Source organism: Protopterus annectens, chromosome 7.part0 (genome assembly GCF_019279795.1).
Source record: "Protopterus annectens isolate FY-2018-M chromosome 7.part0, PAN1.0, whole genome shotgun sequence".
NCBI classification, from domain to species: Eukaryota; Metazoa; Chordata; order Ceratodontiformes; family Protopteridae; genus Protopterus; species Protopterus annectens.
Window position 1 is genome coordinate 1,327,139,468 of NC_056739.1, and position 14,435 is coordinate 1,327,153,902.

General features: G+C 39.1%; 1 protein-coding gene across 1 annotated transcript in view; it reads left to right on the forward strand.

The window, feature by feature from the left end:
- Positions 1-926: 926 nt before the first annotated feature.
- The window catches only part of ABHD17C (abhydrolase domain containing 17C, depalmitoylase), a 429,616-nt gene continuing 416,107 nt past the window's right edge, over positions 927-14,435 (forward strand). Inside the window, exon 1 of the mRNA XM_044077935.1 lies at positions 927-1,764. Coding sequence (XP_043933870.1) covers positions 1,277-1,764 — 488 coding nt within the window. The 5' untranslated portion in view covers positions 927-1,276. The remainder of the gene's footprint in view (positions 1,765-14,435) is intronic.

Consider the following 14,435-nt stretch of genomic DNA (forward strand, 5'->3'; position numbering starts at 1 on the left):
TAGTGACTTTAACCCTGACTGATTTGCCAGATAACCACAGACTTTATGAAGAACAGACTAAAAAATACAAAGCAAAAATCTGGACAATTGAGAGGTATGGATGAAGTAAATCATTTTCTGTCTCATGGTGTCAAAAATAACAGACAAGATCAGGCCACCACAATAAAGAGGGGCAAACAAGTTAAGAATGTTTCATTTTTTTGTATTCCATTTTTTCATGGACATCTGTCATGATTATGGAGGACAGTATAGATGTATGTGTGCATGTGTATGTATATATGTAAGTATATATATGAATATATGATGTGTATATGTACATTTCTGTGTGTTTAAGTATACGTCTACGTGTGTGTGTATGTATGTGAATATATACATATATATAAATGTATACATTTATGTGTGTATGTGTGTGTGTGTGTACACACACACACACAGACGGCTAGATACACACACACACACACACACACACACACACACACACACACACACACACACACACACACATATTTTCTCAGTCTCTCTTCCAAATCAGCTGTCATGCCGTTTAAAAAAAGGGAGCGCAGAGCTACTGTATTTTCATGCTGTAGTCGGAACCTGGTTACCACCTGAAGACAGGTATTGTAGTGGCACAGACTTTCCATTTTTTTCTCGGTGTGTGTGTTTTAGATCAGCAAATGTTTTCTAAATCTAAACGGGCATAATATATTGCATGTTCCATGTTGTCTGATTTATTTTGGTTATGAAAAGGCAGTGGCACGCAGTACCTTGATAGTACTGTGCATATTGCAATACCAACAGCTATCACATTTTGATGATATTTGTTTTTAAAAGGGAGAAACACCACGTTGCTATGAATAAGTCAGTTCCAAATCAGTTATGATAATCTACCATTGGGGTATGCACCCATTTTGCCCGTATAACTGAGTACGTGTTACCTAGGAGACAACAGAAGCAGGCGTGGAGATGATTGCCCTTTACCCATTTGACAGCCTGTGCGCGAGCTTCCCAGAGTAACCCGGAAGTTGTGGTCGAAGGTTGGTGTGCAAGAGGGAATGTGAGTGTCTCCGTATGTATGTGCATGTATTTGTACATAGTGACTGATATGGCTGCCAGTTTTCTATGTATTGCTGACTCGCAGTGTTTATGTAATGTACGATTGTTAAATTATTAGAATTTTGAACAAAACATGTTGGTTACAAGCCTGTGGATGTGAATTTGGGCTGCGGATGCTGTGGTAAGCGGCTGGAAATATTGGGTTAATACTAAACCATTCTCAATGCCAGAACAAGGCCCCAGGATGAATGGTTTCTCTTTAGGCGAGCTATGTTGGTTGTTTTGTTGTCCACCTTGTCCCAGTCGCATCGCGGCCAAGCTCGCCTTTCTTCCACCAGAGCCAACATACTCGGTACAGCTGGATGAAACGAACGGGACGTGTAGCCTTAACTTGAGCGAAAGGGCTGATTGGCAGTATTCCCAGCGGGAGCTAGACGCGGTGGAGGTGTTTTATACAAGGACCAGTAGGGGAAACAGGATGGGGTGTATGTTTGTTCGCTGTGCCCCCAACAGTCGTTATACAATCCTGTTCTCTCATGGCAACGCTGTGGATCTGGGACAGATGTGTAGTTTTTACATTGGGTTGGGCTCAAGGATCAATTGCAATGTATTTTCTTATGATTACTCTGGGTATGGAGTCAGCGCTGGGAAGCCTTCAGAAAAGAATTTGTATGCAGACATTGATGCAGCATGGCAAGCATTAAGAACGAGGTAAGAGTGAGCACATTTGAGTTTTTACGTATGTGGTACTTAAAAACCGAGCGTTCTCATTTATGTAGGTGTAGAGGTTTGTGGTATAGCCAGGCTAAATTAGCCTAACTATGTTGTCATGTTTAAACCCCACATTGGAATGCAGAATATTTATTGTTTAGTCAGTAACGCAAGTTCATCTACTTTTATTTGGCTAAATGTGTTTAAACCGCCGTACGTCAAGGTATTTCTGCCTTTTTCGTTAATTAAATGTTTTGCAATTCACACAGGCTAATCCTGAAATTGGTCATTATTGATGAGTGTACTACCCTGGTAAGCTAATGTAAATAAGTGGTTTGCTTTAGTTTTATATAACCTACTGAAGTGTTTGATATGAATGTTTACATCTTATTCTCAAAGCACAAGTTGGAAACGTTAATTTGGTTTAAGATAGCAGAGTCTGACATGTGGGCGTGAGGTCATCTAATTGATTGCCCTCTCCTTCACTTAAAGAAAAGGGGAAATCAATTTCAAGACGACCTCTTTTTCTTGATTAGTCTCATGGGGTGATGTTTACATTTAGTGATGACAATTTTTATCAAATTTTGAGTGTTGGATTGATTTGTATCCTGTAGACAACCTTTATCCACCATGATGCAACAATGGTGTGATTGTTTCTGAGTCAAGTGTATACCAAGCCTCGGTCAAGCCATAAGTAGACATTGGTCTTAGTCACCATGAGTCATAAAGTATGTTCTAATGCACGAGTGATGAAAACGACAGCTTATAGTATGTGGAGTCTTGAGCAGCAGGCTGCTGTTTGACCTTTTTATGTAATGTTTTTGAGAAATGACTGTATGTGGTTTACTATACCTGATTGTAACTCTTGTATTCCTTATTGTATTTAAACAAGATTATTCTGGTGTTGTGTGTAAAGAATACAGTCAAAACTTTCAAGTTTAAATGGTGTAAGATTGGTTAAGTCAGCAACATTTGCCAAGTTGATAAACCATCTTACAGGTAAAGTGTCTTCGCAGGATAGTGATCTCATATTTTTAGTTGGGGTTGAATGAAAACTCTGACTTATTAGCGAACGCAGTGTCTTCATTTCTAGCATGGTATAAATGAATACACCTTTTGCTGATTTTGTAATGCAGAGGAATGTTTTCTTAATAATATTTTTCTACTCTGTGGGGTGTTTTATTTCAGGTGTATTAAGTACTCTCTTCTTATGTCATAAATGCATGAGAGTGATGTATAAACTTAATTCCATAAGGGACAAAACTAAAGGTGGTGTTGGTATAGGCCAGTGGATAAATGGTATGTCTTAACTGTTTTTAGTTAGTGTTGTCCTTAATTTTTATTCGCTTATTTTTTACCAACCAAAAATCTAGCTTCTTGTACTAATGTTATTGTTTTAATTGTTCTGCTGTTGTGTTAGTTCCAAGTCTGCTTCATTTGCTGGTGCTGAATGTGATATCTAATTGTTGTAAACTTCTATTAGTCGTAAATTTCTATTAGTCGTCTTCATCTTCTTCGTCATGGTCTTCTTCTTTCAGCTATCAACTACAAATAAGTTTTATTTATTAATTGTAGTTTTTGAAAGTTTGGAAACCCCAGTAGACTTCTTATCCCCGAGGATTTGTCTTTCTCCTGTGCTGTTCATTCATTTGGAAAAGAAAGAAATTAAGGATACTGCCTTTGCCACCATGTCAGGCAAGCAGTTTGCCTCAGCCGCAGGAGGGTGACTCTGCTGTGGCCATTAGTTGTATCTCAGACCACTTATCTTTTGGATACCTCTGCTGTAACACTTACAGCCACTGTGGACTGGGGGCTAGCCAGGGTCCTCTGCAGCGGTTTACAGTCCCTTCAGTAGATGAGAGAGAAGACTGTTGTCGGTCTTGGAAGAGAGAACTGGGAAGTTTTCCCTATTTTTGTCAGACTGCTGTGCCCACCCTGGGGAAGCAGCTGCTACCATTAGTAACATGGTTGGCCCCATGTGTGTGCATCTTCTATAGTTTACTGGGTGTGGCTGATCCTTCTTGTAAAGTAATTTAATAGTAAAAGACAGATTTCTCTTTTCCTGAAGAGTTTCAGGATTCTGAATCTGAACAGAATGATGCAGGGATGGATACAGTTTTATTTTTCTCCCTCAGATTTCCGCTTTCAGACTCTGAGGAGAGCTCAATTTCTGATTCTCCCTGTGGGGGTTTCTCTCTTCTCTGAGACTATTTCTAGAATGGGACATGTTTTTTTCAGTGGCTGAACATTGAGAAAACAAAGTGTGCATCTTCTACTACTCAAATTTCTTTGGATAATCATAGTTTACTGGGTGTTGCTGATCCTTCTTGTAAAGTAGTTAATAGTAAAAGACAGATTTCTCTTTTCCTGAAGAGATTCAGGATTCTGAATCAGAACAGGATGATGCAGGGTTGGATACAGGTTTTTTTTTTCCCCACTCAGATTTCCATTTCAGACACTGAGGAGAGCTCAGTTTCTGATTCTCCCTGCAAGGGTTTCTCTTTCTCATAGACTATTTCTAGAATGTGAGACAGTTTATTTCAGTGGCTGAACATTGAGGTGGTTTCTAAATCCCTTAGAAATACTATGAGTTATTACAGAAGGATTTTCCTAAACCTATACCCATTCCTCTTGTTCTTTCTGCTTTAGAGGTCGTGTGTGCCACTGTCTGCAATTTTCCTGGTGGTCAGTCAGCTGCCTCAGAAAAGGCAGATAGGATGTATAAAGTTCCTCAGTCCTTTTTTAATTTTTATACACTTTTTTTTCCAAAAACTTGGTTTCTTCTATTGTACAGGTCTACTCATTGTTTGCAGTGTATGTATAACTTTATAGATGCTTCTTCTAGGCTATGGCCACTGGTACTTTTTTGAGGAGGTTTGCATGGTTGCATTCCTTGAACTCCCAGATGTTGATAAGTGAGCTTTTAAATTCTCCCTTTGATAGAGATTGTGTTTGGCCTCTGTGCTGCAGAGGTGATCAAAAAGTGTGCTGGAAGGGGTTAACTGATCCAGGGAATCTCTACAATTTTTCAGGTCTCCTTTTCCAAATTGTCGTAGGGATTACTTTTTTTATGTCCATATCCAGTTTTGTCAAAAAAACAGAAAAAAAGAGTCCAGTATTCAACAAAAAATGGTAAGGGTGTTCCAAAAAGTCTCGAACCTTCTAAAACCCAAGTACAGTCTAAGAAGTCTGACTATTCAAAAGACCTTGTGACCCCCTCCCACCTTGACTCATTTTTGCTTCCAGAAAGTCAGTGAATTTGTTTTTTTTTTTTTTTTTTTTTCCTTTGGCAGCAGATTGCAGACAAATGGGTTCTGAAAATCATTCATTAGGGTTACAGATGGCAGTGGGAGGACGTTCCTCCTTTCCAGGAGGTCATTCCTCATTCTTCAGATCAGACTTTTTTGTGTCCGCCTATTCCTCATCACACGTTCTCCAAAGGAGTTATAGAACCAGATCCTCCATCCCAGATATGGAAGGGGTTGTATTCAGTGATGTTCCTAGGAGACCATTTCAGGATCTTTCTTTACTAAACCTGTTTGATAGTGCCCAATTTTGATGTTACTTCGCAATCTGTTACTACTACTTTCTCTTTTAAGTTTCCTGTTAACACTAGACCTAAAAAAATGATTACATTCTCTATTCACCCGTACTTCAGACATACTCTTCTTAAGGTTTTGCATGTCTGTATAATGTTTCAGTTCTGTTCCTTACCCTTTTGGACTATCTACTGTATCATGAGTGTTCACAAAGTGTCAGGAATCTCTCTCACGGGTGACAGATCTCTCTTACACAAGGGAATCTCTCTGCCAGGTGACAGATCTCTCACACAAGCTGGGATTCCAAGAGAACATTCAAAAGTCTTTCTTGACTCTGTCGGACAGGATTGAGTCTTTGGGATGTTAGCCAGTTATCTCTGTTCAAAGAGCTCACAGGAAAAAAGTAGATCTTTATTTAGCTGTATTTCTAAGGTTTTCCACTCAGACTTTGGTCACTGTGAGGGATACGCTTTTTTAGCTAGTTTCACTATGTGAAAGGTATTTGGAAATTGTTTTCCTTTCATTAAGCATCTGTTTGTTCTGTTTTTCTTGCCAAGGAGTGTATCATATAACAGTTAAAAGCATTCTCTAGAGTCTCCTTGCTCTTTTTTCTGTTTAAAAACTTTAATGTGTCTTTGCTGGGGTAAACATTTTAGTTTTTGCTGCCTAAAATAGTGTAGCTAGTAGCTGTAGCATTGTCCATTTTCAGGATTGTTGTCTCTGGGCCTAGTTGTTTGTGTGTAGTGGCTGTGTGTTCTGAGCACATTTTCCAGGCCATCTTGGTTTAGGAAAAGCCATTCTCCACTTTTAGTGAGAGTATAGTGTTGATTGTTCATTGGCTGGTAAGGGTTACCTAGTCTAGGACTTGGGAGTAAGCACCTCATTGGTTATTTTGAGCTTTTTTTTAAAGTTGTTTCAGGTTTCAACCTTCTGTTACTTAAGAAGTTACCTTGTGTTTCTGCCATTTCACACTGAGCTAAACAGAGGAGGGGCACTAACCACAACTCTGATCTGTGACATAAAACAATAAGTATCCGTTTGTTTTCTTATTTTTTTACTAGTTATTGCTTTTTTTGCAGTTATTGCACTTTTTATTGTCTGCTGCCTATTTTTACTTAAAATCACTGTAAACTAATCTGCATTGACTGTTCTACTGCTTTACTGGGCCTTTTACATCACCTTTGTTACTGCCTCAGTTTATGTAAAGCTTTTTTAGCTAGTTTCACTGTGTGAAAGATATTAATTGGAAATGTTAACCTTTTGTTAAGCATCGGTTTGCTCTGTTTTTCTTGCCAAGGAATATATCATATAACTGATTTGTTTGCAGTTAAAAGGATTCTCTAGAGTCTCATTGATCCTTTTTCTGTTTAAAACTTTTATTTAGTGTCCCACTGTTGTTTTCCTGCTGGGATAAACCATTTGTTTAGTGTTTTCTGCCTAAAATAGTGTAGCTAGTAGCTGTAGCATAGTTCCCCACCATCCCTCCCAATTGTCTTGTTCTTAAACTTGGTGACTTTGCAGTTGCCTGCCCCTACTGCTCATTCTACTTAATACAGAAAGAACATTTGGGAAGGCCAACCCCCATAGTTTCTTTACCTTGAATTATCCCCGTTCCTCCTTTCTCCCTTCCCATTCAAAGAAAAAAAGCGAAAAAAAAAATCAGTTGCTTTTACAGTATTTTGTGTTTTCTTATCCTACTCTATTACTTTATCTTGTTTTTTTTTTAGTTACTTGCTCTCTAAAGTGTAGAGTTGCATATTTTCTGCTGCATTTATTACTGCTTGTGTTTAGCCTATTTAAATTGTACATGTTATTCTGAGCCTCTTAGTTTTGGTCTAACCACTTGGGCTTTAGGCCTGCTCCTTAGCTTTTCCTGGCTTCTCCCCTCAGATTCTGACAAATATGGATGGACAATTTCCTACAGCTTTTCCTGCCAGCCTGGTTGATACGGGCATTCTGAGACAGTGTAGCAACTGCCTCATGTACACAAGACGACCATCTGCTGTTGCCACCTAGGAGCACAATTTGCGAGAGATGCAATTACATTAAAAACCTAGAGTCTATGCTCTCTCCCTCACAAGCCAGTATGTCTAACACCTGCGAAGGTTATCAACACAATCGCTACACCTCAAACATCACCCTCAACTATACAACACACACCCACATATGTGGAGGTTCTCAACAAAAACATACCCAAACAAAGGAGACCTCAGAGGCAAAAACACACGCGAACTCCGCAACCTTTCACACCACACATCACACAAGTATTCTACAAAAAAGGCCAATACTTCAACCATAGGCAAATGAATTTCAACGCCAGTCCATCCAGTTTAAAATGAAATAAAGCAAACTTTAATCTTCCATTGAGCTCAGTTAAACAAGGTTAGCTCTTTCATGGTTGTATCACACCACTTCATCGGACCATAAATGCATTGAATTGGGGTCCCTTATAAATATACTCAGCAGTTAAATACAATAAATCTATAACAATTATTCTATTTGTAATTAAAGCCATTCACATCCTTACTGAAATTTCTGATGCAGTTTTAAACTATATGTTTAACATCTATCTTAGAACGTTATAAATCTAGCAATCGGCTAGAATCAAGGGAGGAATCTTTTTTTTTTTCAACACTTCCGATAAGGCTAGAGGCGTCCACGAATTGGAGAGGATGCTCGAGAAACAGAGCCAAGAGAAAATGTGTTGGAAAAAAGATTGTTTTATTTAGTTTTAAACTGGATGGACTGGCGCTGAAATTCATTTGCCTGTGGTTGAAGTATTGGCCTTTTTTTGTGGAATACTTATCTTTGTTTTTTTGGTTGAACACTTCATTTGTACACCTAGCAGTGCTTTGTGTGTTTGGAACTTTTACTGACTTTGGTGCTAAGCTGGGTGTGACTATGGCAGACAACAGTTACTCTAACCAACAGGCTGGAAGTTCTAGGAATTAAATAATGTCGGAAAAAGGTGAGCTGCAGAGCAATAGTGACAATTCCATGTTAAAAATGTTGCTAAAAAGTAAAGACAATCCCTTGTTAAATCCCCGTTTTGCTAATAAGAACAAGGGAAGTGAACAGTTTGAAATTGAAATTGATTATGCTCAGTTTCTTAGAGACATTCACAAGCTGGAAGATGTATTATATAAATTAAAGAGACTTCAAACACAGCGGTACCACCTTTGAAGCTTGCTTAAAACATAAGGTCAGATACCGAGAGGTCTAAGAATATTAAAAATGCCAACGCATGGAGAAAAACAACCTGAGCTATTGTCTAGGTGGCAGCAACTAAATCTAGAAATTAGCTTTAATTATATACGCTTGTTAATTGAATTTGGAGAAAGGGAAGAACATGATGTTGGCAAAGAGATACAACAATATGAACAAGAAATATATGCTAAGTATCCACAAAGTTTTGTGGGCGAGAGAATTCAGACACTGGCTGAATCAGTAATCGCATATGAGAACAAGATGTTAAGGAAATAACTACACAGACTTGAACGGGATATAGGAGATTTTAAGGGGGGCCATGTGTTTATTTGGCCCAAATTGTGTTCTCAATCTAATGAACATCAGGAGACGACCTTAAAATAATCAACAGCAGGAGAGTGGATGACGGTGAATACCGGGCTGAACGGCTCCAATGACGAAGGTGAGCGCCTTGGCGCCAAACGTAAAGGAAACTCATTACCAATACAGAAGGTTTCAAACGGTGACAACATTAAAAGAGCAACAACTTACTTTAGACATTCACAGTGATAGTAATTCTAGCAATCGGCTGGAATCAAGGGAGGAATCGGTTTTTCAACACTTCCGATAAGGCTAGAGGCATCCACGAATTGGAGAGGACGCTCGAGAAACGGAGCCAAGAGAAAATTCTCACAGGAGTCGCCAACAAGGGCTAAATGAACATGGTCCCACAAAAAGGATTGTTAAACATTTCATCTAGATAGTTGAAACCAGCTGAAATTACATTACTTGACAAGGGATTGTCTTTCATTCCATCCCAGCGACTGGAGGTAACGGAGACTAATTATCTGGAAATGTTTAGTAGGAATTTACAACTTAAAATGATGTTCAAAAATTCGTGTGATAACCTAGTACATATATGCCTAAGAAACATCCTGCCATAGATATGTTTACAGAGATATGTGAAAATGAAATATTTGAAAAAATGCAAGATGATATAAAAGGAAGAACTAAGAAATGTAACAAGAGAGGAAAGTGCAGCATTAAAGAACTTACAATCTGATCCTACTATCACCATAAAACCAGCAGATAAGGGAGGCCCAGTGGCGATGATGGATACATAGTTTTACAATGAAAGTATGTGTAGAATGATACAGGAAGTAAATGTATATTCACCTATAGAAAAAATGCAGCTTCAAGAAATTATTAAAGAAGTGGAATATACATTATATGACACCTTATTAGAAGGGACAATAGATAAAGATTTATACGAGTACTTTTCAATGACAAAAACCAGTAATACCCATAATAAATGGAATACCTAAAGTGCATAAACATCCAAGTAAACCCCCATTGAGACCCATAGTGTCAGGAAGAAATTGGTTAACGGAACCCATATCAATTTATATAGAAAAGAGTCTTAAGACCCATAGTGGACAGGAATCCATATATTCTGAAAGATAGTAAGCACTTTCTCCAAGATCTGTATGAGTTTATGGAAAGTACAAGAGAGAATACTACTACCAGCTTAATACTATTAACAATAGATGTATGTTCCGTATTCACATCCATACCGAACAACATCCTACCGAAAGAGGTCAATTTATTACGAATATTCATAGGAAAGATTGTAAGGGGATATATGTTGAATGAAGGCATATGTAATCACGCAAAAGTAGATCTTATTTGCATGTTGATGGAACTAGTGTTGAATCATAATGTTATTTGATCATAAAATGTACTTACAGAAGGAAGGAGTGGCAATGGGCACACCAAGCGCAAATAGTTATGCGAACTTGGTGATGGCCACATGGGAGAAACAACATATATCAGGAAAATGGAGCCAGATTGTCTTGTATAGAGTATTTGTAGATGACGTTTTCCTGTTGTGGAAGGGGGATCAAGAACAACTGGAATTATGCCATTCACAGTTAAACAGCAGCACAAGTTTTTTGAAATTCAATACTCAACATTATCTATACAGTTTTTAGATGTTAGTATAGAGCAAAAAGAAAGAGGTCCGTTTATTACGAATATTCATAGGAAAGATTGTCATAGCAGCACACTTTAGCATGCATCCACAATACTTTTTTGATAATATTGTGAAGGGGCAAGCCCTTAGAACATCAAGGTTGATAGCACAGCAGGAAAGCTTTGAAATGGAAATAAAAGATTTAAAAGAAAGACTAAATGACAGAGGCTATGAATCAATAAGGATGAATAATATTATTAAGGAAAGTATTGCACATAGAAATTATATTGGCAAACCTTACTACTCAGAACTAAACAGAAAGGTAAAAATGACAAGGTCAATAAACAAGTAGTAAGGGTACCAACATATTATGCTAACAATAGTAATTTAGTTACTGACACAGTTAAGAAATATTGGTCAATATTGACCCAAGATCCAGAAATAAGTCCCTTAATAGGTGAAACACCAAAATTTACGTTTAGAAACAAAAAATCATTGAAGAGGATGCTTTGTTACAAACATGAATCAATAGAAAATAAAGTAAATTTGACAGGTACATCACCATGTACCAAGTCTAATCAATGTCAATTTATTGAACAGAATAACAGATTTGTGCATCCAGATGCACAGTATACATATATATTTAAAGTGAAAGTAATTGTAACAGTAAGGATGTTATATATTTAGCGGTCTGTCAAACATGCTTATCCTTCTATGTGGGAAAAACGAACAGGGAACTTAAGATTTCGTATCCATGAGCACTTCAGAACAGGGCTCTTTTTAAATAAATTTATTTTGAGAGAGTAATAAATAATAAAGTGATTATATATATATATATATATATATATATATATATATATATATATATATATATAAATATTTTTTTTTTTTTTTTTGTTTTTATAACGTTCTAAGATAGATGTTAAACATATAGTTTAAAACTGCATCAGAAAGAAATTTTAGTAAGGATGTGTATGGCTTTAATTACAAATAGAATTATTGTATTTAATTGCTGAGTATATTTATAAGGGACCACAATTCAATGCATTTGTGGTCTGATGAAGTGGTGTGATACAACAATGAAAGCGCTAACCTTGTTTAACTGAGCTCAGTGGAAGATTAAAGTTTGTTTTATTTAGTTTTAAACTGGATGGACTGGCGCTGAAATTCATTTGTCTGTGGTTGAAGTATTGGCCGTTTTTTGTGGAATACTTATCTTTGCTTTTTGGTCGAATACTTTGTTTGTACACCTAGCAGTGCTTTGTGTATTTGGAACATATCACATAGTCCACACACCTGTGTCTCATAACCACAAAGGCCTAACCATAAACCCAACATATTAGTCCTAGGGGACTCCATTGTGAGACGCACACATGTGCCTCTCACCAGGCTGGATAAGGAGAAAGTCACGGTTAGTTGTCTGTCAAGTGCCAGAATCTGCCATATCACACATGCACTCAAGTCTGTCAACAACAGATACTGTTATGACTCTGTCAGAGTCCTGGTGAATGACTTGAGACATACCTCCATGGACTATTAGAAGACAGACATGATTGAGCTCGCTGAATACGTGTTCCAGGCAGGTATGTCCTTAGCCTTAAGCCCAGAATAATGCCTCAGTACAAACGAAAAATAATTAACTTTAACAATTGTCTTAATTTCTGGTGTCATTCAGGGGGATCCAGTACCTGACAGCCTGGGAAGATATGATCGACAGACCACAATGCTTTGCTAGAGATGGTCTGCATCTGTCTCACTTGGGCTTCAGGCTTTTGGCAAAGGCCCTTGCCTTCCCCCTAGTGCCTTTTTTAGGAAAAGTCCTGAGGTCGATAAAACCAACATAAAAACTTCAAGAAAACTCAAATTAAAGGTCATGCTGCTAAATGCTAGGAGTCTAAACATGAAACTGCACTCATTGCAAGCATTCTTAACCCTGGAATATGCTGACATTTGTGCAGTCACAGAAACCTGGTTCAAAGCTGCGGAGGGCACCCCAGCCTTACCTGGTTGCTCATCCTGTCATGCATTCAGACCACAAACTGTGGGCAGCAAAGCCAAAGAAGGTGGAGTTTCAATGTAAGTTTAAAGACACACACAAACCTCCAGGCTGGTCAAACAGTATGACGCACAGGAGACACTGCAGGTGCAGTTAACCATTGACAAGACCCTTATTCAAATCATAGCTACAGGCTCCCAAATTTGACTCGGGATGCCCACTCTACCTATCTGGACCTCTTTGAATCTGTCAGGATTCAACCCTTTACCCTGTTCCTGGGCGAGTTTAACTATCCATTCATAAATTGGAAAAACTACCCATGCCAGAACGCAAAATGCTCGATACCCCCACAAGAGGCATTAATATCGTGAACTTGGTATTAACCAACATGAGTAACCACTGCAGCACACCTGCAGTATCATCCTCCCTGGTAAGATCCGACCATAAAGCGGTCACTTTCGAAGTCAGCATCTCCCCTGACCCCCCCCCCCCCCCCAGCTAGGGTGAAACAAAAAACTTCTCCAAAGCTGATTTACAACCTCCTGAGGGATGGTATAAACAGCTTCACAGCCCCCTTACCCTTTGTTGGAACTGGCACCAATGTTACACCAAAGTACTATATAAGCACTTGTATGGATGCATGGAGTCAGGAATACCTGACAGAACAAAATCGTCCTCCGCAAGGAAGAGTAAACCTGTCTGATGGACATCTGCAATAAGTAAACTATATAACAAAAGGAAAAAAAAAATGCTGTCCAGGACCAAGAATGAGCAGGTGCCCAATTGGAAGCAATCTCTTCTTAGCCTGCACAAGCAAATAAAATCAGTATTGAAATCCTCTGAAGCCAACTTCGAGTCCAAATTGGCCACATCTACTAGAGGTAATCATAAAGCCTTTCTTCACATATGTCCGCAATCTCAAAAGAAGCACCCAGATCTGTTCACAACTGGTGGTAAAGGACACCACATACACAAATGCTGTAGATATAGCCAACCCACTGGCTGACAGATTCAGTGAAAACTTCATCCCCAGTACCTGCCCCCCTCCCCTTATCTCTAGTGAGCAGGCCCTCTCAAAGGCAAAAAATACAGCCTCCTCGGGAGCTGATAACATCCCAGGCTGCACCCTACATGAATTCAGGCATGAACTTGCAGCACCATTAGGCACCCTATTCAACCAAAGCCTGAGTACCGGCTTTGTCCTAGCTGAGTGGAGGACACTGTCGTCCCTTTGCACAAAGGTGGAGCATCCACCGATCCAGGAAATTATACACCCGTCAGCCTAACTAGCCTGATCTGCAAAGCCATGAAACGGACTGTCATGAACCTCATTACCTTCACTCGACCCCTCACAGCTTAGCTTTGTCAAGGGGAGATCATGTCTGTTAAATCTGGTCGAGTTCTTTGAGACCGTCACCAAAGTCATGGATGAAGGGAAGACACTGCACACTGCCTACCTTGACCTGGCTAAGGTGACACTATTCCCACTCTGACATGGTAGGCAAACTCTCTCAACTAGGTATCAATCCATATGTTATCAGATGGATAGCAAACTGGATCCCTGAGAGAACCCACCTAATCAAAATAGGTGAAGCCACCTCAAGCAGTAGACCCATAATGAGCGGCGTACTCCAGGGATTGGTCTTGGGGGCTCTGTTATTCAGGATATACTTCTCTGAGGTGCAGGCCAAAACCAGTGGGCTATGGCTGACCAAGTTTACAGATGACTGCAAGCTGGGTGTGGCCATCAATTCACCAACTGATGTGGACGTCCTCCAAGAGTGTCTCGCCCAAACAAATGACTGGTGCCAGAAACATGACCTCAAGCTGAATGCCAGAAAATGCATCATCATCCCCTTTGGGGAGAGTGATGTCCCCACATATTATCACATAAATAACGTCCTAAGCATGCAATCGGTCATGAGGGATTTGGGCACCCAGGTTGATAGCAACCTGACGTTTGACTACCACGTTGCTT